We start from the raw sequence: 25,479 nt of genomic DNA on the forward strand, positions 1-25,479 counted from the left end.
CTGCTTCTTCCCCAACACCTGTTGTTTCCTGTGTTGTTAATTTTATGCATTCTCACAGGTGTGTGGTGACATTTAATCATTGATTTGTATTTCCCTGATGATTAGTGATATTGGACATCTTTTCATGTGTCTGTTGGCCATCTGTATGTATTTGTAAAAATGTCTACTCATGTCTTCTGCTCATTTTTCACATGGATTATTTGTTTATTATTTATTTGTTTAATATGAGAGAGACAGAGAGGGAGGGAGGGAGAGAGAGAGAGTGAGAGCATGGGAGGGGGAGGGGAGAGAGAGAGAGAGTGGATCCCAAGCAGGCTCCATGATTACAGTTTAGAGCCCAATATGAGGCTTGATCTCATGAACCATAAGTAATGACCTGAGTGGAAATCAAGATTCAGATGCTTAACCAGCTGAGCCACCCAGGCAACCTTTAATGCTTCCCATTTTCAACCTGTAAATACTTGTTATTGACAAATAGCATTCAACAGTCTGTCAAATATGCTCAAGATATGTTATATAATACAGTATACCTGTTCACAGGAGGGGGCGTGATTAGGAAATAACTTATGGGAACTTATTGATATAATCACACAAGACAAGCACAAAGCGCCACCCGTGCCTCTGAAAACATTGGACCATGCACCCTTTAAAAAAGTTTTTGTTCCTTCATCATTAGAAATCTTCCTCCAGCAGTCAAGCATTCCTGTGTACGTGATATCAGTTTCTTTGTGCTCTGAATGCATCATCATTCAGCGACAAACCTGTCAAATGGATAAGATATCAACCCAGCAACCAATGTACAGAATGTGGAATAATCTAACTGATGAAGATGTGTGTATTCTTAGGATCTGTGATCATTCCCTTTGTAGTGTCATAGATACCAAAGTAGGCAGCTTGGTAGATGACAATACCTTGAACAGATACATTAAAGCCTTGGTACATACCCTCCATCCCATCAGATTTATAGATCTTAACCAGGCAGTCACCAAGGCCTCTGGATTCCCTTTCAGCTCCAATTTTGCCCCCATCAATTTCTAGAGGGGAACATACAATATCAAGAGGATACACAAAACACAAGGTTATGGCTCCAGCGACACCAACTGATGACAGATTCACTGCAAAGTAACACCAAACTGGTTTTCTTGTCCACACTACCCAGGAAGATCTGCTTGTATTTATCTTTGAAGGCAAAGTTGAATGCCTGGGTGGGTAAGTATCTTATGACATTGACCAGGTTATCACAACAGAAGGACAAGAATCTCTGCTTCCTGGGGATATGAACCACACAATTTATAATATGCTGTATTGCTTATCATATAATTTCATTCATATATGAAATTTAAGAAACAAAGCAGATGAACATAGGGGGGATGGAAGCAAGAATAAGATAAAAACAGAGAGGGAAACAAACTGTAAATGACTTTTAAATAAGGATAACACACTGAGAGTTGCTGTTGGGGTGTTCAGCGGAGGATGGACTAAATAAAAAATTGACATTAAGGAGCACACTTGTTGGGATGAGCACTGGGTGTTATATGGAATTGATTAATTACTAAATTATATTTCTGAAATCATTTTTACACTATATGTTAGCTACTTGGATTTAAATTTTAAAAAATTAAGAATAAGAAGCAAGAAAAATCTCAAATAAATAACTTCACCTTACATGTAAAGGAGCTAGGAAGGGAAGAATATATAAAAACATCGAACCAGCAGGAGGAAGGAAATAATAAAGAATAGAGTAGAAATAAAAGATATAGAAACAAGAAAAAATAGAACAGATAGCTCAGTGAAACCAGAAGCTCGTTCTTTGGAGTGATCAACAAGATTGCTAAACCTCTATCCAGACTCATAAAAGAGAGAGAGAGAGAGAGAAACAGAGAGACAGAAAGACAGATACAGAGAGAGAGGATTCAAATGAACAAAATCACTAATAAAAAAGGAGAAATAGCAACAAACACCACAGAAAAATGAACAATTGTAAGAGAATATTATGAACGAGTATATGCCAACAAATTAGACAAACTAGAAGAAATGTATAAATTTCTATAATAATATAACCTACCAAAATTAGAAAATTTATATAGACTAATTACCAGCAAGGAGATTGCATCAGTAATCAAATAACTACCAACATCAACAAAAAAAGTCCCAGACAAGATGACTTCACAGGTGATTTCTATAAAACATTTAAAGAAGGATTAGTGATATCTATAGTAATCAAAACATCCAAAAAATAGAAGAAGGAAAAGATCCAAATTCATTATTTGAGGCCAGTATCACCCTGATACCAAAACCGGATAAAGACACAACAAAAAGAGAGAACCACAGGTCAATATCAGTAATTAACATGGATGCAAAAATCCTAAAAAAATTATAGCAAACGGAATCAACAATACATTAATAAAATAATTCATCATGATCATTGGGACTTATTTTCAGGACACAAGTATAGATCATTATCCACAAATCAATGTGATACAGTACATCAATGAGAGCAAGAATAAAAACCATATGATTATTACAATAGATTCAGAAAAAATTTTTGACAAAGTGCAACATCGATTCAATGTAAAAACCCTTAAGAAAGTAGATTTGGAGGGAACATACCTCAACATAATAAAGGCCATACATGAAAAACTCACAGTGGATATTTTACTCAATGGAGAAAAGCTGAGAGCTTTTCCTCTTCAGTCAGGCACAACACAGGGATGTCCACTCTCACTGCTTTTATTCAACATAGTACTGGAAGTCCCATCCATAGTAATTAGACAATAACAACAACAACAACAAAAATAAAATAAATCAAATTATAAGGAAGAAGTAAAATTTTCACTATTTGTAGATGGCATAATACTATATATAGAAAACAAAAAGAAAGAAAGAAACCACAGGAACTTACAAAGGAATTCAGTAAAGTTGCAGGATACAAGATCAATGTAAAGAAATTCATTGAGGGGCACCTGGGTGGCTCAGTCGGTTAAGCGTCCGACTTTGGCTCAGGTCATGATCTTGCGGTCTGTGAGTTCAAGCCCCGTGTCAGGCTCTGTGCTGACTGCTCAGAGCCTGGAGCCTGTTTCAGATTCTGTGTCTCCCTCTCTCTGACCCTCCCCCGTTCATGCTCTGTCTCTCTCTGTCTCAAAAATAAATAAACATTAAAAAAAAAGAAATTCATTGAAATTCTACACACAAACAATTAGGTAATAAAAATATAAATTAAGAAAACAATTTCATTTACAATTGCACTCAAAACATGCTTAGGAATAAACCTAACCAAAGAAGTGAAATACTTGTAGTCAGAAAACTATAAAACAATGATGAAGGAAATTGAAAAGGACACAAACACCAAAAAATGACACACATTCCATGCTCATGGATTGGAAGAACAAATATTGTTAAAATGTCTATACTACCAAAACCAAATAGCACTCTACTATGTGGCATTAATTATTGCCATATTATTACACAGTCATTACCAACATTAATCCCCAAGTCTCTTCTGATATTCTCAAACTGAAATTCTGTGTCCATTAATCAATAACTTTCAATTTCCTTTTTCCCCCAGCCCCTGGCAAGGGCATTCTATTTTCTGTCTCTATAAATTGGACTACTCTTCAGATAAGTAGAATTATATAGTATTGTGTGTGTGTGTGTGTGTGTGTGTATGTGTGTGTGTGCACGCGTGCATGCACGGGCTCAATATTCATCTATGCTGTAACGTGTGTCAGAATTTTCTTCCATTATAAGACTGAATAATATTCCTTCCCATGCATATACGACATTTTACTCATTAACTCATTCCATCTATGGACATTTGTGTTGTTTCCACTGCAGTTGTTTATGCAGGTATCTATTTTATGGGATTTTTTATAAAAGATGTTATTTTATTTTGATGAGGTAAACATATACAGCATAAAATATAGTCATTTACACTAAATTTTGCTTGCATTATGTAAAAGAAGTATATGTGTTCTTTTTTAACAGTTTATTTTATTTTTTAGTAATCTCTACATCCAACATGAGACTTGAGCTCACCACCCCAGAGTAAGAGTAACATCCTCCTCCAATTGAGTCAGTCAGGTGTCCCAGAGGTGTATGAGTTTTTATAGAATAATTACAATAATTCACATGAATTTCTAGTTATGAAATGCAGTTTCTTACATTATTTCTATTTGTGGTTAAGTATATTATAAAATATGAAATAAATAGATCCTAACTTTTCAAATAATGTGTGGTATCTATACATTTCCTTTATGTATTTTAGGTGAAATAAATTATAGAAACAGTCATAATCTTACTGATTATTTAGAGTGTGAATAATGTTTATAGTACTTAATGGAAAATAAAATAATTGTGTCAATTAAATAAAATGAGTGGTAGATATTTATATTTTCCCAAGATGTGATAATATTTATTTGTTTAATAAATTCCTATTTTTATTTTTGTAGTACACAACTAAAACTATTTGCCACAAATTGGAAAGTATATAAACCTACACAAATAGGATTCCAAAGGATAATTTCTAACAAAATTGACTATGGATACAAAGTGTAGTGTAGTAATTTGTGTGGTGTACACAAAGTGTGGTAATTTAAAATGAGGAATCAACTTATCCTTCATTTAAAATATCTACAATGGAATTAAATAGAATAATGAAAACTGAGCATTGACTAGTGTGGCAATGTGAAAATTTAATGCTTTAATTTTTTTTTTTTCATTTTTGCTATGGTTTGACAACATTAGAGATTTTTTTGTCTCTTTTCTGTTTCCATAGTATTTCTCTTGCAATGGTGCTAAAACTGTTATACTGTTACTTTAAACCACAAATTCCTCTCTTTTCAATGCTGTTAAAGGCACAAATACATTGTCTACTTTTTCTCATAGAGTAATCATACAATATTTAGGAGGCTGTCTATAATTTTCCCTTCTATATTTTTCTGATCCCTGTTGCCATTAGTGAGTATTAAAATTATAAGTCTTCTTCCCCAGGATACTGGGAAGATTAATCAATGTTTTCTGTAAAAAATAAAATAGGAACCCCTAAGTCATTTATTTGACTATTGATAAATTAGTACAAAAATTTTAATCTGATTAAACTGTCCTTCATTTTATTGCTTCAGATTGTAAGAGAGATAACATAGTAAATTTTATATTTAAAACTGTATAGAGGGTTTCGTATAACTGCAGATTTTCTGGAGTTCAAAATTAAAAATAAAATACTAAATATTAAGATGTTAGTGTGACCTACTCACACAAAAATGATAATTCCCAACAGGCTGGATCTGCATCACCTTTGAGCAGCATTATCCTAAACATCTTTCTTTGTCTGGCAACATCAAACTTGTTCATATTAGTGTCCAGAATAAACTATTAAAGGGCATGGTCTATTGACATCTTTTGCTAAAAATACTTTTTTTTCTAATAATATGCTAGTGCCTCATAAGTATTACTCTTGAGGTGCCAATGATGTTTAATTTTTAAGGATTTTAGAGATTTCAAGAACTTAAATATACTTTCCTCTTCCCTTTCAGAAAGCTGTGGTTCATTAAAATAAGATAATCATTTACAAGGAAAAGTAAAGTATACATAAATGGTCTTGGAAAGGAATGTGATTTAAAAATATATTAAAGTGTAGATCTATCTGGTTCTGGAATTACTTGTTTAAAATTGCATGGTAAAATTCAGCTTTTTTCTTTTTTTGAACTTATTAGCTTTAGTTTGTTTCTATATATATTATATTTTATAGTTTATATGTTTGTTTCTATCTAAGTAATAAAATATATGATTACAAAAATACAAGCTACAGCAGATTGAATTTATTATGCCAATCACTTTGCAATTTGATTCTATACTGGCTGGCTTTTTATCAATTTGTAGTTTATTTTTTTCAATTTCCAGGAAATCTTTAGCTCTTGGGTTCATTTTTACCACTCTTGTGACCTTGAGTTTCCTGTGTAAATATAAGTATCACTTTCCACATTTGTGAGATTAATTCCCTTCACCCGTTTTCCCACCCCTGAACACTTTTCCTTCCGAAAACTACCAATCTGTTCTCTGTATCTATGAGTATGATTTTGCTTTCTTTGTTTGTTTTAGATTCCACTTTATAAGAGAAATCATATGGTGTTGTCTTTCTATGACATTTTAATACAAATAATGATCTGAGGTCTATTTATGTCATCTCAGATGGCAAGATTTTCATCATTTCTTATGTTTAAGTAGTATTCCATTGTGCTTGTGTGTGTGTGTCCCATATCTTGCTTATTATGAATAATTTGACAATAAGCATAGGGGTGTACATATATTTTTAGATTGGTGCTTTGTTTTCCTCAGATAAATACGCAGAAGTGGAAGAGCTGGATCATATGGTAGTTCTGAGACAGAACATGGCAGGGAGAAGGGAATTAACTCCTGTAAAGCCACTGGTCTGAGGCAAGGGTTAAAAGTTTCCTTATACTTAGAGATAAATACCTTCTGGGAAAGATACCAAGTGAGAAATAACAGCTTTCAAGCAGTAATTGTTGTCTGGGCAAAATTAGAAGTGACAATTTAGAGACAGAGGGGTTCCGGAAGATGGCGGCGTAGGAGGACGCGGGGCTCACAGCGCGTCCTGCCGATCACTTAGATTCCACCTACACCTGCCTAAAGAACCCAGAAAACCGCCAGAGGATTAGCAGAAGGGAGTCTCCGGAGTCAAGCGCAGACCAGAGGCCCACGGAAGAGGGTAGGAAGGGCGGCGAGGCGGTGCGCGCTCCACGGACTGGCGGGAGGGAGCCGGGGCGGAGGGGCGGCTCGCCGGCCAAGCAGAGCCCCCGAGTCTGGCTGGCAAAAGCGGAGGGGCCGGACGGACTGTGTTCCGACAGCAAGCGCGACTTAGCGTCTGGGAGGTCAGAAGTTAACAGCTCTGCTCGGAAAGCGGGAAGGCTGGAGGACAAAGGGAGGGAGAGCTGCTGAGCCCCCGGACGGCAGAGCTCAGCTTGGCGGGGAACAAAGGCGCTCACCAGCGCCATCTCCCCCGCCCATCCCCCAGCCAAAATCCCAAAGGGAACCAGTTCCTGCCAGGGAACTTGCTCCGCCCAAACACCCAACTCTGTGCTTCTGCGGAGCCAAACCTCCGGCAGCGGATCTGACTCCCTCCCGCTGCCACAGGGCTCCTCCTGAAGTGGATCACCTAAGGAGAAGCAAGCTAAGCCTGCCCCTCCAGCCCCCGTGCACCTTGCCTACCCACCCCAGCTAATACGCCAGATCCCCAGCAACACAAGCCTGGCAGTGTGCAAGTAGCCCAGACGGGACACGCCACCCCACAGTGAATCCCGCCCCTAGGAGAGGGGAAGAGAAGGCACAAACCAGTCTGACTGTGGCCCCAGCAGTGGGCTGGGGGCAGACATCGGGTCGGACTGCGGCCCCGCCCACTAACTCCAGTTATACACCACAGCACAGGGGAAGTGCACTGCAGGTCCTCACCACACCAGGGACTCTCCAAAATGACCAAACGGAAGAATTCCCCTCAGAAGAATCTCCAGGAAATAACAACAGCTAATGAACTGATCAAAAAGGATTTAAATAATATAACAGAAAGTGAATTTAGAATAATAGTCATAAAATTAATCGCTGGGCTTGAAAACAGTATACAGGACAGCAGAGAATCTCTTGCCACAAAGATCGAGGGACTAAGGAACAGTCACGAGGAGTTGAAAAACGCTTTAAACGAATTGCAAAACAAAATGGAATCCACGATGGCTCGGCTTGAAGAGGCAGAGGAGAGAATAGGTGAATTAGAAGATAAAGTTATGGAGAAAGAGGAAGCTGAAAGAAAGAGAGATAAAAAAATCCAGGAGTATGAGGGGAAAATTAGAGAACTAAGTGATACACTAAAAAAAAATAATATACGCATAATTGGTATCCCAGAGGAGGAAGAGAGAGGGAAGGGTGCTGAAGGGGTCCTTGAACAAATTATAGCTGAGAACTTCCCTGAACTGGGGAAGGAAAAAGGCATTGAAATCCAAGAGGCACAGAGAACTCCCTTCAGACGTAACTTGAATCGATCTTCTGCACGACATATCATAGTGAAACTGGCAAAATACAAGGATAAAGAGAAAATTCTGAAAGCAGCAAGGGATAAACGTGCCCTCACATATAAAGGGAGACCTATAAGACTCGTGACTGATCTCTCCTTTGAAACTTGGCAGGCCAGAAAGGCTTGGCACGATATCTACAGTGTGCTAAACAGAAAAAATATGCAGCCGAGAATCCTTTATCCAGCAAGTCTGTCATTTAGAATAGAAGGAGAGATAAAGGTCTTCCCAAACAAACAAAAACTGAAGGAATTTGTCACCACGAAACCAGCCCTACAAGAGATCCTAAGGGGGATCCTGTGAGACAAAGTACCAGAGACATCACTACAAGCATAAAACATACAGACATCACAATGACTCTAAACCCATATCTTTCTATAATAACACTGAATGTAAATGGATTAAATGCGCCAACTAAAAGACATAGGGTATCAGAATGGATAAAAAAACAAGACCCATCTATTTGCTGTCTACAAGAGACTCATTTTAGATCTGAGGACACCTTTAGATTGAGAGTGAGGGGATGGAGAACTATTTATCATGCTCCTGGAAGCCAAAAGAAAGCTGGAGTAGCCATACTTATATCAGACAAACTAGACTTTAAATTAAAGGCTGTAACAAGAGATGAAGAAGGGCATTATATAATAATCACAGGGTCTATCCACCAGGAAGAGCTAACTATTATAAATGTCTATGCGCCAAATATCCGAGCCCCCAGATATATAAAACAATTACTCATAAACATAAGCAATCTTATTGATAAGAATGTGGTCATTGCAGGAGACTTTAACACCCCACTTACAGAAATGGATAGATCATCTAGACACACAGTCAATAAAGAAACAAGGGCCCTGAATGATACATTGGATCAGATGGACTTGACAGATATATTTAGAACTCTGCATCCCAAAGCAACAGAATATACTTTCTTCTCGAGTGCACATGGAACATTCTCCAAGATAGATCATATACTGGGTCACAAAACAGCCCTTCATAAGTTTACAAGAATTGAAATTATACCATGCATACTTTCAGACCACAATGCTATGAAGCTTGAAATCAACCACAGGAAAAAGTCTGGAAAACCTCCAAAAGCATGGAGGTTAAAGAACACCCTACTAACGAATGAGTGGGTCAACCAGGCAATTAGAGAAGAAATTAAAACATATATGGAAACAAACGAAAATGAAAATACAACAATCCAAACGCTTTGGGATGCAGCGAAGGCAGTCCTGAGAGGAAAATACATTGCAATCCAGGCCTATCTCAAGAAACAAGAAAAATCCCAAATACAAAATCTAACAGCACACCTAAAGGAAATAGAAGCAGAACAGCAAAGGCAGCCTAAACCCAGCAGAAGAAGAGAAATCATAAAGATCAGAGCAGAAATAAACAATATAGAATCTAAAAAAACTGTAGAGCAGATCAACGAAACCAAGAGTTGGTTTTTTGAAAAAATAAACAAAATTGACAAACCTCTAGCCAGGCTTCTCAAAAAGAAAAGGGAGATGACCCAAATAGATAAAATCATGAATGAAAATGGAATGATTACAACCAATCCCTCAGAGATACAAACAATTATCAGGGAATACTATGAAAAATTATATGCCAGCAAATTGGACAACGTGGAAGAAATGGACAAATTTCTAAACACCCACACTCTTCCAAAACTCAATCAGGAGGAAATAGAAAGCTTGAACAGACCCATAACCAGCGAAGAAATTGAATCGGTTATCAAAAATCTCCCAACAAATAAGAGTCCAGGACCAGATGGCTTCCCAGGGGAGTTCTACCAGACATTTAAAGCAGAGATAATACCTATCCTTCTCAAGCTATTCCAAGAAATAGAAAGGGAAGGAAAACTTCCAGACTCATTCTATGAAGCCAGTATTACTTTGATTCCTAAACCAGACAGAGACCCAGTAAAAAAAGAGAACTACAGGCCAATATCCCTGATGAATATGGATGCAAAAATTCTTAATAAGATACTAGCAAATCGAATTCAACAGCATATAAAAAGAATTATTCACCATGATCAAGTGGGATTCATTCCTGGGATGCAGGGCTGGTTCAACATTCGCAAATCGATCAACGTGATACATCACATTAACAACAAAAAAGAGAAGAACCATATGATCCTGTCAATCGATGCAGAAAAGGCCTTTGACAAAATCCAGCACCTTTCTTAATAAAAACCCTTGAGAAAGTCGGGATAGAAGGAACATACTTAAAGATCATAAAGGCCATTTATGAAAAGCCCACAGCTAACATCATCCTCAACGGGGAAAAACTGAGAGCTTTTTCCCTGAGATCAGGAACACGACAGGGATGCCCACTGTCACCGCTGCTGTTTAATATAGTGCTGGAAGTTCTAGCATCAGCAATCAGACAACAAAAGGAAATCAAAGGCATCAAAATTGGCAAAGATGAAGTCAAGCTTTCGCTTTTTGCAGATGACATGATATTATACATGGAAAATCCGATAGACTCCACCAAAAGTCTGCTAGAACTGATACATGAATTCAGCAAAGTTGCAGGATACAAAATCAATGTGCAGAAATCAGTTGCATTCTTATACACTAACAATGAAGCAACAGAAAGACAAATGAAGAAACTGATCCCATTCACAATTGCACCAAGAAGCATCAAATACCTAGGAATAAATCTAACCAAAGATGTAAAAGATCTGTATGCTGAAAACTATAGAAAGCTTATGCAGGTAATTGAAGAAGATATAAAGAAATGGAAAGACATTCCCTGCTCATGGATTGGAAGAATAAATATTGTCAAAATGTCAATACTACCCAAAGCTATCTACACATTCAATGCAATCCCAATCAAAATTGCACCAGCATTCTTCTCGAAACTAGAACAAGCAATCCTAAAATTCATATGGAACCACAAAAGGCCCCTAATAGCCAAAGTAATTTTGAAGAAGAAGACCAAAGCAGGAGGCATCACAATCCCAGACTTTAGCCTCTACTACAAAGCTGTCATCATCAAGACAGCATGGTATTGGCATAAAAACAGACACATAGACCAATGGAATAGAATAGAAACCCCAGAACTAGACCCACAAACGTATGGCCAACTCATCTTTGACAAAGCAGGAAAGAACATCCAATGGAAAAAAGACAGTCTCTTTAACAAATGGTGCTGGGAGAACTGGACAGCAACATGCAGAAGGTTGAAACTAGACCACTTTCTCACACCATTCACAAAAATAAACTCAAAATGGATAAAGGACCTGAATGTGAGACAGGAAACCATCAAAACCTTAGAGGAGAAAGCAGGAAAAGACCTCTCTGACCTCAGCCGTAGCAATCTCTTACTTGGCACATCCCCAAAGGCAAGGGAATTAAAAGCAAAAGTGAATTACTGGGACCTTATGAAGATAAAAAGCTTCTGCACAGCAAAGGAAACAACCAACAAAACTAAAAGGCAACCAACGGAATGGGAAAATATATTTGCAAATGACACATCGGACAAAGGGCTAGTATCCAAAATCTATAAAGAGCTCATCAAACTCCACACCCGAAAAACAAATAACCCAGTGAAGAAATGGGGAGAAAACATGAATAGACACTTCTCTAAAGAAGACATCCGGATGGCCAACAGGCACATGAAAAGATGTTCAACGTCGCTCCTTATCAGGGAAATACAAATCAAAACCACACTCAGATACCACCTCACGCCAGTCAGAGTGGCCAAAATGAAGAAATCAGGAGACTATAGATGCTGGAGAGGATGTGGAGAAACAGGAACCCTCTTGCACTGTTGGTGGGAATGCAAATTGGTGCATCCGCTCTGGAAAGCAGTGTGGAGGTTCCTCAGAAAATTAAAAATAGACCTACCCTATGACCCAGCAATAGCACTGCTAGGAATTTATCCAAGGGATACAGGAGTACTGATGCATAGGGGCACCTGTACCCCAATGTTTATAGCGGCACTCTCAACAATAGCCAAATTATGGAAAGAGCCTAAATGTCCATCAACTGATGAATGGATAAAGAAATTGTGGTTTATATACACAATGGAATACTACGTGGCAATGAGAAAAAATGAAATATGGCCTTTTGTAGCAACATGGATGGAACTGGAGAGTGTGATGCTAAGTGAAATAAGCCATACAGAGAAAGACAGATACCATATGGTTTCACTCTTATGTGGATCCTGAGAAACATAACAGAAACCCATGGGGGAGGGGAAGGAAAAAAAAAAAAAAAAAAGAGGTTAGAGTGGGAGAGAGCCAAAGCATAAGAGACTGTTAAAAACTGAGAACAAACTGAGGGTTGATGGGGGGTGGGAGGGAGGGCAGGGTGGGTGATGGGTATTGAGGAGGGCACCTTTTGGGATGAGCACTGGGTGTTGTATGGAAACCAATTTGACAGTAAATGTCATATATTAAAAAATAAAAAAAAAAAAAAAAAAAAAAAAGAAGTGACAATTTAAAGACCACTTTCACAAGCATTTCTATTTTCCAGAAGCCATAAACAATGTTGACCATGAAGAAAGGCATCCTGTGATTGTCTTATGTCCACTAACAAGTAACAACTATGAGATAGATAATGACAGTAGGACTGAAGAACACTTCCTGACTCATTGTCTCTAGCCCTTTGAAAAAGTTCCTTTAAAATACTTACAAACTAACCCTTCCAAGAAGTGACATTCCTCTTTCTTTTCCATTCCCTTGTATTCAAGCTATCTCTAATAAACTCCACCCCTTTTATTTCTCTTCAAAGTTCACTTTTTAAAATTTTTATTTATTTTTGAGAGAGGAGAGAGAGAGAGAGAGAGAGAGAGAGAGAGAGAGAGAATGAGCAGGGGAGGTGCACAGAGAGAGGCACAGAAGATCTGAAGTGAGTTCTGTGCCAACAACCAGAGAGTCTTAATGCAGGGATTGAATTCACAAACCGCAAATCATGACCTGAGCTGAAGTCTCTCACTTAACTGAGTCACCCAGGTTTCCCCAGCATTCATTTCTATGGCAGACTCAAGAACCTGGTTCTTGTAGGTTATTGTGCTGGGGTGTGGTTTTTGGAGAGATCACATGTCTGACTCTCCTATTCACCTTGTTACAGTGCTTTTACCCTTTGTTGTAAAGTGACCTGTTAAATTAGTTTTTACTGTTTTTTTCCAATGGAAAATTTTCCATATGATACTGTAGATATTGGTGTGTCCATGGAGGAGGTGATTTCAGGGTCTTCCCATGCTGCCATCTTGGATGGCCTTCCTTATTGATATTGTTTGTATATATTTCTTAAATGTACTTACAATAAAAGAGCTTACTATAAAATAATTGATTCTTTTACTTTTTTATCCTTTTAAGTAGTTCGTTCATGAGTATTATTGTAATTTCCTCCAATTTATGATGAATTTATCACTCATCATGGAAAAATGGAATAATTGTGTGTATAATCATTAAAATTATATATATATATAATTTATTATATAATACAAATTAATATACATAATTAATTAATTAATACATGCATGCACTATTTTTGTGCCAGTACCTACTGGTTTGATTACTACAGCTTCATAATATAACTTGAAGTCTGGAATTGTGATGCCTCCAGGATTGGTTTTCTTTTACAAGATTGCTTCAGCTATTTGAGATCTTTTATGGATCCTTACATATTTTAGAATTGTTCTAGTCCTGTAAAGCTCTTGTTGGTATTTTGATAGGGATTGCATTAAATATGTAGATTGTTCTGGTTAGTATAGAAATTTTAACAGTATTTGTTCTTCCAATCAATGAGTATGGAATATCTCCCAGTTCTTTGCATTATCTTGAATTTCTTTCATTGTATTTTATATTTTTTAATGTTTATGTCTGAGAGACAGAAGAGCAGGGGAGGGGCAGAGAGAGAGAGAGAGGGAGAGAGAGAATCTCAAGCAGGCTCCAAGCTCTTCAGCTCAGAGCCTGACAGAGGGCTTGAACCCACAAACTGTCAAATCATGACTTGAGCTGAAATCAAGAGTCAGATGCTTAGGGCACCTGGATGACTCAGTTGTTTAAGTGTCTGACTTCAGCTCAAGTCATGATCTCATGGTTCATGAATTCAAGCCCCAAGTTGATCTCTGTCCTGACAGCTCAGAGCCTGGAGCCTGCCTCACATTCCATGTCTCCCTTTCTCTTTGTTCCTCCCCGACTCATGCTCTCTCTCTCTCTCTGTCTCCTAAAAATAAATATTAAAAAAAAGAGTCAGGGGCACCTGGGTGGCTCAGTCGGTTAAGCGGCCGACTTCGGCTCAGGTCATGATCTCGCGGTCTGTGAGTTCGAGCCCCACGTCAGGCTCTGTGCTGACAGCCCAGAGCCAGGAGCCTGTTTCGGATTCTGTGTGTCCCTCTCTCTGACCCTCCCCTGTTCATGCTCTGTCTCTCTCTCTCTGTCTCAAAAATAAATAAACGTTAAAAATAAAGAGTCAGATGCTTAACTGAGCCATCCAGCTGCCCCCATATTTTATAGTTTTCACTGTACAGGTCTTTCCCCACTTTGGTTAGTTTATTCCCAGGTATTTTATTGTTTTTGGTGCAATTGAATCCTTAATTTCACTTCATTACTAGTATATAAGAATGCAACAGCTTTCTGTACACTTATTTTTTTATCCTGGGACTTCACTGAATTCACTTATCAGTTCTTGTAATTTGCTGGTGGAGTCTTTTGAGTTTTCTATATATAGTAATATGACATCTGCAAATAGAGAAAGGTTTTCTTCTTGCCTACCAGTTTGGATACCTTTTATTTCCATATATTCTCTAATTGCTATTGCTAAGACTTCTAGTATTTTGTTGAATAAAATTGGCAATAGTGTACATTCTTTGTCTTATTCTTGACGTTAAGGAAAAAGTTCTCAACTTTTCACTATTGAAAGTGAGGTTGATGTGAATTTTTCATCTAAAGATTTTATTATTGAGGTATGCTCCCTCTAGTCCTACTTTTCAGAGGGTTTTCTTTAACACATAAATGAATGTAATTTGCCAAATGCTTTTTCTTCATCTAATGAAGTTAACATATGATTGTTTTCCTTTCTCTCATTGATTTGACTTATCACATTAACTTTTTTTATGAGTATTGAACCATATTTACATCCCAGGAATAAATGTCATTTGATCACAGTGTATAATTTTCAAAGTATTGTTGGGTTCAGTTTGCTAATATTTTGTTGAGGATTTTTGCATCTATTGTCATCAGGGTTACTGGACTCTGGTTATTTTATTTTTTAATGTCCTTATCTAGTTTTTGTGTCAGGTTGAATATGGCCTCATAGAATGAATATAGAATTTTTCCTTCCTTTTTTATTTCTTGGAATAGTTTGAGAAGAATAAGTATGTGCTTTTCTTTAAATATTTGGTAGATTTCATCTATGAAGCTGTCTAGACCTGAACTTTTGTTTGTTGGGTGTTTTTAATTACTGATTGAATTTCATTAATGGTAATTGGTCTGTTTAAATTTTCTATTTCATCGTGCATTAGTTTTCTTAGGCGTTTGTTTACAGGAATTTATCCATTTCTTCTAAGTTGTCCAATTTGTTGGCATATAGGTTTTCATAACATTCTGTTACAATTGTTTGTATTTCTGTGGTGTTATTTCTCCACATTCATTTGTAATTTTATCTCACCATTTTTTTAATGAATCTGGCTAAAGGTTTATCAATTTTGTTCTTGTTTTTAATGTTTACTGAGAAAGTGAGACAGAGAGAGAGAGAGACAGAAAGAGAGAGAGAGAGAAAGCATGAGTGTGTGAGGGGCAAAAAGAGGGAAAGAGAGAATACCAAGCTGCTGACTCCACACTGTCAGCATATAACCAGACACAGGGCTCAAACTCATGAACTCTGAATCATGACCTGAGACAAAATCAAGGGTCAGAAACTTTACTGAATGAGCTCCTGGCACCCCTATCAATTTTGTTAATTTTTCAATAAACCAGACCATGGTTTCATTGATATCCTTTATGTTTTTAGTTGTATATACCTTATTTCTGCTCCAATCTTTATTATTTCCTTACTTTTTCTGTGTTTGGGTTTTGTTTGTTCTCTTTTTTCTAGCTTCTTTAGGTGTAATGTTAAGATGTTTATTTGATGACAGAAAAACTATGCAGCCAAGAATCCTTTATCCAGCAACTCTGTCATTCAGAATAGAAGGAGAGATTAAGGTTTTACCAAAAAAACAAAAACGAAAACAAAAACAAAAACAAAAACAAAAACTGAAGGAATTAATCCCCACTAAACCCGCCCTACAGGAGATCCTAAGGGGGATTCTGTAAGTGAAATGTTGCATGGACCACAAAGTGCCAGAGACATCACTACAAGCATGAAACCTACAGACATCACAATGAGTCTAAACACAAATCTTTCAATAATACCACTGAATGTAAATGGACTAAATGCTCCAACCAAAAGACATAGGGTATCAGAGTGAATAATAAAACAAGACCCACCTATTTGCTGTCTATAAGAGACTCAGTTTAGACCTGAGGAAACCTGCAGAATGAAAGTGAGGGGATGGAGAGCTATCAATCATGCTCCTGGAAGTCGAAACAAACCTGGAGTAGCCATACTTATATCGGACAAACTAGACTTTAAATTAAAGGCTGAGGGGTGCCTGGGTGGCTCAGTTGTTTGAGCATCCAACTTCGGCTCAGGTCATGATCTGGTGATCTGTGAGTTCAAGCCCCGTGTCGGGCTCTGAGCTGACTGCTCGGAGCCTGGAGCCTCTTTCAGATTCTGTGTCTCGCTCTCTCCCTGACCCTCCCCTGTTCATGCTCTGTCTCTCTCTGTCTCAAAAATAAATAAACATTAAAAAAGATTTAAAAAAAGGCTGTAAGAGGGTGCCTGGGTGGCTCAGTTGGTTAAGGGTCCGACTTCAGCTCAGGTCATAAGCTCACGGCTTGTGAGTTCATGCCCTGTGTCGGGCCCTGAGCTGATACTTCAGAGCCTAGAGCCTGTTTCATGTTCTATGTCTCTCTCTCTCTCTGCACATTCCCCACTTATACTGTCTCTCTCTCTCCCTCAAAAATAAATAGACATTAAAATATTTTAAAAATAAAATAAAATAAATACATTAAAGGCAAGAGAGATGAAGAAGGGCATTATATAATAATTACAGGGTCTATCCATCAGGAAAATTTAACAAATAAAAATGTCTATGTGACAAATACAGGAGCCTCCAAATATATAAAACAATTAATCATAAACATAAGCAACCATATTGATAAGAATGTGGTAATTGCAGGGGACTTTAATACTCCACATACAATAATGGATAGATCATTTAGACAGAGGATCAATAAAGAAACAAAGGCCCTGAATGATACATAGGATCAGATGGACTTGACAAATATATTTAGAACTCTGCATCCCAAGGAACCAGAACATACTTTCATCTCGAGCGCACATGGAACATTCTCCAAGATACATCACATTCTGGGTCACAAAACAGCCCTTCATAAGTATGAAAGAATTGAGATCATATCATGCACACTTTCAGACCACTATGCTATGAAACTTGAAATCAACCACAGGAAAAAGTCTGGAAAACCTCCAAAAGCATGGAAGTTAAAGAACACCCTACTAATGAATGAATGGGTCAACCAGACAATTAGAGAAGTAATTAAATATATGGAAACAAATGAAAATGAAAATACCACAGTCCAAACGCTTTGGGATGCAGGGAAGGCAGTCCTGAGAGGAAAATACATTGCAATGCAGGCCTATCTCAAGAAACAAGAAAAATCCCGAATACAAATCTAACAGCACACCTAAAGGAAATAGAAGCAGAACAGCAAAGACACCCAAAACCCAGCAGAAGAAGACAAATAACAAAGATCAGAGCAGAAATAAACAATATAGAATTAAAAAAAAATAGAGCGGATCAATGAAACCAAGACTTGTTTATTTGAAAAAAATAAACAAAATTGATAAACCTCTAGCCAGGTTTCTAAAAAAGAAAAGGGAGATCACCCAAATAGAAAAAAATCACAAATGAAAATGGAATTATTGCAACCAATCCCTCAGAAATACAAGCAATTATCAGGGAATACTATGGAAAATGATATGCCAACAAACTGGAAAACCTGGAAGAAATGGACAAATTCCTAAGCACACACACAGTTCCAAAACTCACACAGGAAGAAATAGAAAAAACTGAACAGACCCATAACCATCAAAGAAATTGAATCAGTTGCCAAAAGTCTCCAAACAAATAAGAGTCCAGGACCAGATGGCTTCCCAGGGGAATTCTAAGACATTTAAAGCAGATATAATACCTACCCATCTCAAGCTCTTCCAAAAAATAGAAAGGGAAGGAAAACTTCCAGACTCATTCTTTGAAACCAACATTACTTTGATTCCCAAATGAGACAGAGACCCAGCAAAAAAGAGAACTACAAGCCAATATCCCTGATGAATATGGATGCAAAATTTCTCAACAAGATACTAGTAAATAGAATTCAACAGCAAATAAAAACAACTATTCACCATGATCAAGTGGGATTCATTCATGCGCTGCAGAGCTGTTCAATATTTGCAAATAAATCAATGTGATACATCATATTGATAAAAGAAAAGATAAGAACCATATGATCCTGTCAATCAATGCAGAAAAAGCATTTGACAAAATTCAGCATCCTTTCTTAATAAAAACCCTCGAGAGAGTAAGGAAAGAAGGAGCATACTTAAACATAGTAAAAGCCATTTATGAAAGTCCACAGCTAATACCATCCTCAATGGGGAAAAATTGAGAGCTTTCTCCCTGAGATCAGGAACACGACAGGGATGTCCACTTTCACCACTGCAGTTTAACATAATGTTGGAAGTTCTAGCATCAGCAATCAGACAACAAAAGGAAATCAAACGCATCAAAACTGGTAAAGATGAAGTCAAGCCTTTATTTTTTGCAGATGACATGATATTATACATGGAAAACCTGATAGATTCCACGAAAAGAACTGACACATGAATTCAGGAAAGTCACAGGATACAAAATTAATGTACAGAAATAAGTTGCATTCTTATACACTAAAAATGAAGCAAGAGAAAGACAAAGAAACTAATCCCATTCACAATTGCATCAAGAAGCATAAAATATCTAGGAATAAACCTAACCAAAGATGTAAAACATTTGTATGCTGAAAACTATAGAAAGCGCATGAAGGAAATTGAAGAAGATATAAAGAAATGGAAAAACATTCCATGCTCATGGGTACGAAGAATAAATATTGTGAAAATGTCAATACTACCCAAAGCTATCTACACATTCAATGCAATCCCAATCAAAATTGCACCAGCATTCTTCTCGAAGCTAGAACAAACCATCCTAAAATTTGTGTGGAACCACAAAAGACCCCAAAGAGCCAAAGTAATATTGAAGAAGAAGACCAAAGCGGGAGGCATCACAATCCCAGGCTTTAGCCTCTACTACAAAGCTGTCATCATCAAGACTGCATGGTATTGGCACAAAACGGACACACAGACCAATGGAATAGAATAGAAACCCCAGAATTAGACCCACAAAAATATGACCAACTAATCTGTGACAAAGCAGAAAAGAATATCCAATGGAAGAGAGACATTCTCTTTACCAAATAGTACTGGGAGAACTGGACAGCAACATGCAGAAGAATGAAACTAGACCACTTTCTTACACCATTCTCAAAAATAAACTCAAAATGGGGGCGCCTGGGTGGCTCAGTCGGTTAGGCGGCCGTCTTCGGCTCGGGTCATGATCTCGCGGTCCGTGAGTTTGAGCCCCGCGTCAGGCTCTGTGCTGACAGCTCAGAGCCCGGGGTCTGCTTCGGATTCTGTGTCTCCCTCTCTCTGACCCTCCCCCGTTCATGCTCTGTCTCTCTCTGTCTCAAAAATAAATAAATGTTAAAAAAAATAAAAATAAAAAAAATAAACTCAAAATGGAGGAAGGACCTGAATGTGAGACAGGAAACCATCCAAACCCTAAAGGAAAAAGCAGGAAAAAATCCTCTCTGTCCTCAGCCACATCAATTTCTTACCTAACATACCTCCAAAGGCAAGGGAATTAAAAACAAAAATGAACTATTGGGACCAAATGAAGATAAAAATCTTCTGCACTGCAAAGGAAGCAATCAACAAAACTAAAAGGTAACCAACGGAATGGGAAAAGATATTTGCAAATGACATATCAGACAAAGGGCTAGTATCCAAAATCTATAAAGAGCTCACCAAACTCCACACCCAAAAAACAAATAACCCAGTGAATAAATGGGCAGAAAACATGAATAGACACTTCTCTAAAGAAGACATACAGATGGCCAACAGGCACATGAAAAATATGCTCAGTGCCAGTCATCATCAGGGAAATACAAATCAAAACCACACTGAGATGTCACCTCACGCCAGTCAGAGTGGCTAAAATGAACAAATGAGGGGACTATAGATGCTGGCGAGGATGTGGAGAAATGGGAACCCTCTTGCACTGTTGGTGGGAATGCAACCTGTGCAGCCACTCTGGAATACAGTGTGGAGGTTCCTCAAAAAATTAAAACTAGATCTACCCTATGACCCAGCAATAGCACTGCTAGGAATTTCCCCAAGGGATACAGGAGTGCTGATGCATAGGGGCACTTCTTCCCCGATGTTTATAACAGCACTTTCAACAATAAAAAAGTTAGGGAAAGAGCCTAAATGTCCATCAACTGATGAATGGATAAAGAAGTTGTGGTTTATTTACACAATTAAATACTACTTGGCAATGAGAAAGAATTAAAGATAGCCTTTTGTAGCAACGTGGATGGAACTGGAGAGTGTTATGCCAAGTGAAATAAGTCATACAGAGAAGGACAGTTTCCATATGTTTTCACTCTTATGTGGATCCTGAGAAACTTAACAGAAGACCATGGGGGAGGGGAAGGGGAAAAAAAAAGATAGGGAGGGAGCCAAACCATAAGAGACTCTTAAAAACTGAGAATAAACTGAGTTTTGATGGGGGGTGGGAGGGAGGGTAAAGTGGGTGATGGGTATTGAGGAGGGCACTTGTTGGGATTAGCACTGGGTGTTGTATGAAACCAATTTGATAATAAATTTCTTATTAAAAAAGATGCTTATATATCAACTACGAGGAAAAAATGTGGATATAACACAAATGCATGCATGAAAGTTAAATAACATTCTACTAAATAACAAGTGAGTCAACTAAGAAGTCAAAAAAAAGAAATCAAAAATTCCGGAGGGAAATACAATTACTCCTCATGTATTATTCAGATAGTTTGTGTATAGATATATAACAAACCACATGTCTTTCAATTCATCAAAAGGAAACAAATGGCAATGAAACACAATTGTCCAAAATCTTTAGGATGCAGCAAAAGTAGTTCTAAGAGGGAAATTTACAACAATCCAGGACTACTTCAAGTATAATTTTCTTAATAACTAATATTTACTTAAATTTTAACACATCATTTGATGAACAGTCTTCCCTTAGGTATACTCTGCACATCCATGTAACACAACTGTATGGATTTATTGCAATAAGAAAGTAAATTAGTTGGTAGCAGATTCAGTTTATCTAAGGGATGAGAACTGGAAATTGGGGACATTCTCTGTGAGGACAGCATACATAACAATAAATTGGCCTTGGATATTGAACTAATAGTTTTGAGGTATTTAATCATGTTTTTATTTATTTTTTAATAATTTTTTTAGGAGGGCTGTGGGCTTCTGCTATTGGAAGAAAGAAGAAATGTTTTGAAAATTCTTTACAAGTAGTATTGATTTTGTTTATATAAGTAAGTAGGAGTATTTTTTCGGGAAATATATTGAAGAACTCTGTTATAATTCCTTCAGTTGTCTAATAATGATGATTTAAAGTTGTATAAAAATAGAAAATCTCAAAAAATCCATTATAATCCAATTATAAGTCATTTATATTGACTTTTATTTTAAAAACATGTTCTATTGAGTCAGTATAACAAGTTAAGTCAGATGGGAGCCAGAGTATTTTAACTTATTTATATAAGAAAGAGGATTATCATGCCTATATTTATCATCTGGTTCCATTCTATATTCAAATAGGTGCAATGTTTCCAATTCCAGTTTCAAGCAGAGAAACCAGTTTTGTTTAAAAATTATAGGTTATGTTCCAGATATTTATCCCTAAAATTTAAAGTCTTTCTTGAAAGACCTTTTGAAAACTTGAGGAAATGAGGTTTGTTACATATCTATACACAAATTATCTTAATAATACATGAGGAGTAACTTAACTGTAATTGTATTTTGTTCTGGATATTTACTGAACATCTTCTGCTGTTATTGTTCTTTATATCCTTAAAGCGAAATGAGTAGATGTTTGAGATTATAACTGCATAGTTATCACCAAATAAATGTTTTATTATTTATTGGTAATAGTTTGTGTGACTTGTTAAATGTTTATAACACTTTGAATTAAATAAATATCAAAAATTTGAAAATTAGTCTTACCAAACTCACTGACTATTTTGGATTGAGCCCATTCAGTTACTATTTTATTTTATTTTATTTTATTTTATTTTATTTTATATTTTATTATTTTATTATGTTAAATGTTTAATTATTTATTTTGACAGACAGAGAGAGTTGGTGGGGGGGAGGCAGAGAGAGAGGGAAAGAGAGAATCCCAAGCAGGTTTCATGGTCAGTGTGGGGCTCAATGTCAAGACCACAAGATCATGATTTGACCTGATATTAAGATTCAGATGCGCAACTGGCACAGCCACCCAAAAGCCCCTCATTCAGTTACTGTAAATATTTTTGAAAACTTGGGGAAAATATCCAGTGGATAATTTAGAAGCCATCAAAAATGTTTTTTTTAAATAAATGGTATTTTCAGTTCTTTATAATATTTTATTTTAATTTTTAAATTTTTTTAAATTATTCATTTTTGAGAGAGACAGGGTACAGTTGGGGGAGGAGCAGAGAAAGAGGGAGACTTTGAATCCAAAGCAGGCTCAAGATGAACTGTCAGCATAGAGCCTGATGTGGGGCTTGAACCCATGGATAGTGAGATCATGATCTGAGCTGAAGTTGGACATATTTTTCTCAGATAGAGATGTTGATTTTTTCTTTCATGATTACTACATATTTTAACAATATTTAAATGAGTATAGCCTAATCTGCCTTATCTTGTATCTAATGAGTTTTTAATCATATATACCCACAGAAAACTTACTTCCAGCAAATATTTTGGTACATATTTCCTACAACTTTTTAAAATTTATTTCATATTTCATAATAATGATAATTTTTATTTGAAACTTATTTTACAAAAATCATATGAAGTTAAGATATATGTTGCTTTTTAAAAAATTATTACACACTTTTAAAATAATTCATCCCCATCACAATTATTTCCGTTATACATATATGTATACATATATGTATATAAATATAGGCATGTACATATACACATACATACATACATGATTGATGTTGTTGTTACAAAATGAACAAGCCTTTCAGAATCTCTGAAAGAAAGAGGTTTACTCCAATGCTAATTAAGACAGATGCCTGGGATACACAATCTTCACAAAGAAAGGACTCTAGCAAACTAACGTTTGGTATAGGGTTATATATATATATATATATATATTTTTTTTTTTTTTTTCAGATAGAAGTTTACAGATCATTAGACAAAAGACATTTCAGAAATTTACAGAACTTATCTTAATCTTTTACCATGAGGAGAAGTGTATGACTTCGGTTGCATGGGAACCAGGGAAGTTTTACTCTTCTTTTTATGTTTGGAATGCTCCTTTTTAGGCTACTTATAAATGAAGCATATGTATATGTATGCCATAAGCAGAAATTGAACCCATGCTTTGAGACTTTGCTATCTCTGGTAATGGCTGATGTAGGGCTTCCCTGAGAAAACATGAGAAAGTTAATAAACATTAAAATTTGAAAATCTGTATTTTTTCAATTTTAGAATGCCTTATTATATTATAGGGCTTCAATCATTAGAGTACTCTCACTGTTGAGGCCCAAATTTCAGAACAAAAATACTATGAAAATGTAGGAAAGTAGGAAAAATGTAATTTTTAATTAATTTACAAATAAATAATAAATATATATTTCAAAACCAGTGAAAACTGGCAAAGTAAGAGAATAATATATTGATAAATCACGAATTTCATAACCTGGATCCAATTTGGCTGCTTGCCAATTTCGGAAATTACTTTCACTATTGATGTCCCAGAAAATGTTTCTCCAACAATTTTCTCAAAGCCCCCTTGATTTCTTTATTCCTCACACTGTATATAAGGGGATTCAACACAGGTGTGAAAATGGTGTAAAAAGCGGACACCACCTTGTCATGGGCCACTGAATGGTAGGATTTGGGCCGCATGTAGATAAATATAATGGCACCATAGAAGAGCCCCACCACACCCAGGTGAGAAGAGCAGGTGGCAAAGGCTTTCTTTCGAGCTGCAGTGGACCTCATGTTCAGCACAGCAGCCAGGATGAGACTGTAGGAGGCCAAAATGAGAGATAGAGGGATCAAGAGCATCAGAATGCAACACACATACATGAATAACTCAAAAAATGTAGTGTCTGCACAGGCAAGGCGAACGAGTGAGGGTGCCTCACAGAAGAAGTGGTTGATTTCCCGAGAATGACAGTAAGAGAAGCTCATAGTCGTACCAGCTTGCATCAGCCCATCCACTCCTCCCAGAAGCCAGGAGCCTATGGTCATGTGCAAGCAGAGCTTCTGATTCATGAGGATGGGGTAATGCAGGGGGTGACATATGGCCACGTAGCGGTCATATGCCATGGCAGCTAAGAGGAAGCACTCGCCACCTCCCAGAGTCAGAAACAGGAATATCTGGGTCCCACAGCCAGCAGGAGAGATGGATCTGGTGTCCATTAAGTAGTTGGCTGCCATTTTGGGGACTATAGTGGAGACAAGCATCACATCCATGAGGGAGAGCTGGCTAAGCAAGAAGTACATGGGCATGTGCAGTTGGGGGTCCTTGCAAATGAGCATGAACAAGAGGGCATTGCCCATCACAGAGGTGAGGAAGATCATGAGCACCATGGAGAAGAGGAACAGATGGGTCTGAGTGTGGTTAAAGAGCCCAAGAAGAATGAAGTTTATCTCTGTGGTGACATTTGCATATTTCATGTCTCCAGTCATGCCTGAAAGACAGTAAATAATTAAGAAATGAGAGCTTCTTGAAAGGAAACTTAGGCATTTACTTAAGAAGACATGGTCAAATGACGCAAAGGAAAATGAGACTTGGAGGAATAATTATGTCTTTAGCCTTTCACTTCCTGACAAGATGTTTGCCTTACCATCCTATCATACATCTCTGCTGTTATTACACAATATTTTTATTCCAAAAAGTTGGATAATAAGTATATATTGCAGTACACATTACATTTCTATTATTTCTATAT

At 36.9% G+C, this 25,479-nt stretch overlaps 1 protein-coding gene and 1 pseudogene across 1 annotated transcript; both read right to left on the reverse strand.

Moving 5' to 3' along the window:
* Positions 1 to 564: 564 nt before the first annotated feature.
* On the reverse strand, positions 565 to 3,531 carry LOC122229511 (annotated as a pseudogene).
* A 20,731-nt stretch (positions 3,532 to 24,262) lies between these two features.
* Positions 24,263 to 25,204, reverse strand: LOC122199672 (olfactory receptor 2T33-like). The gene has a single exon (XM_042904936.1). The coding sequence runs from the start codon at positions 25,202 to 25,204 to the stop codon at positions 24,263 to 24,265; it is 942 nt and encodes a 313-aa protein (XP_042760870.1).
* Positions 25,205 to 25,479: the final 275 nt, after the last annotated feature.

This window comes from Panthera leo, chromosome A1 (assembly GCF_018350215.1).
Source record: "Panthera leo isolate Ple1 chromosome A1, P.leo_Ple1_pat1.1, whole genome shotgun sequence".
NCBI lineage: Eukaryota > Metazoa > Chordata > Mammalia > Carnivora > Felidae > Panthera > Panthera leo.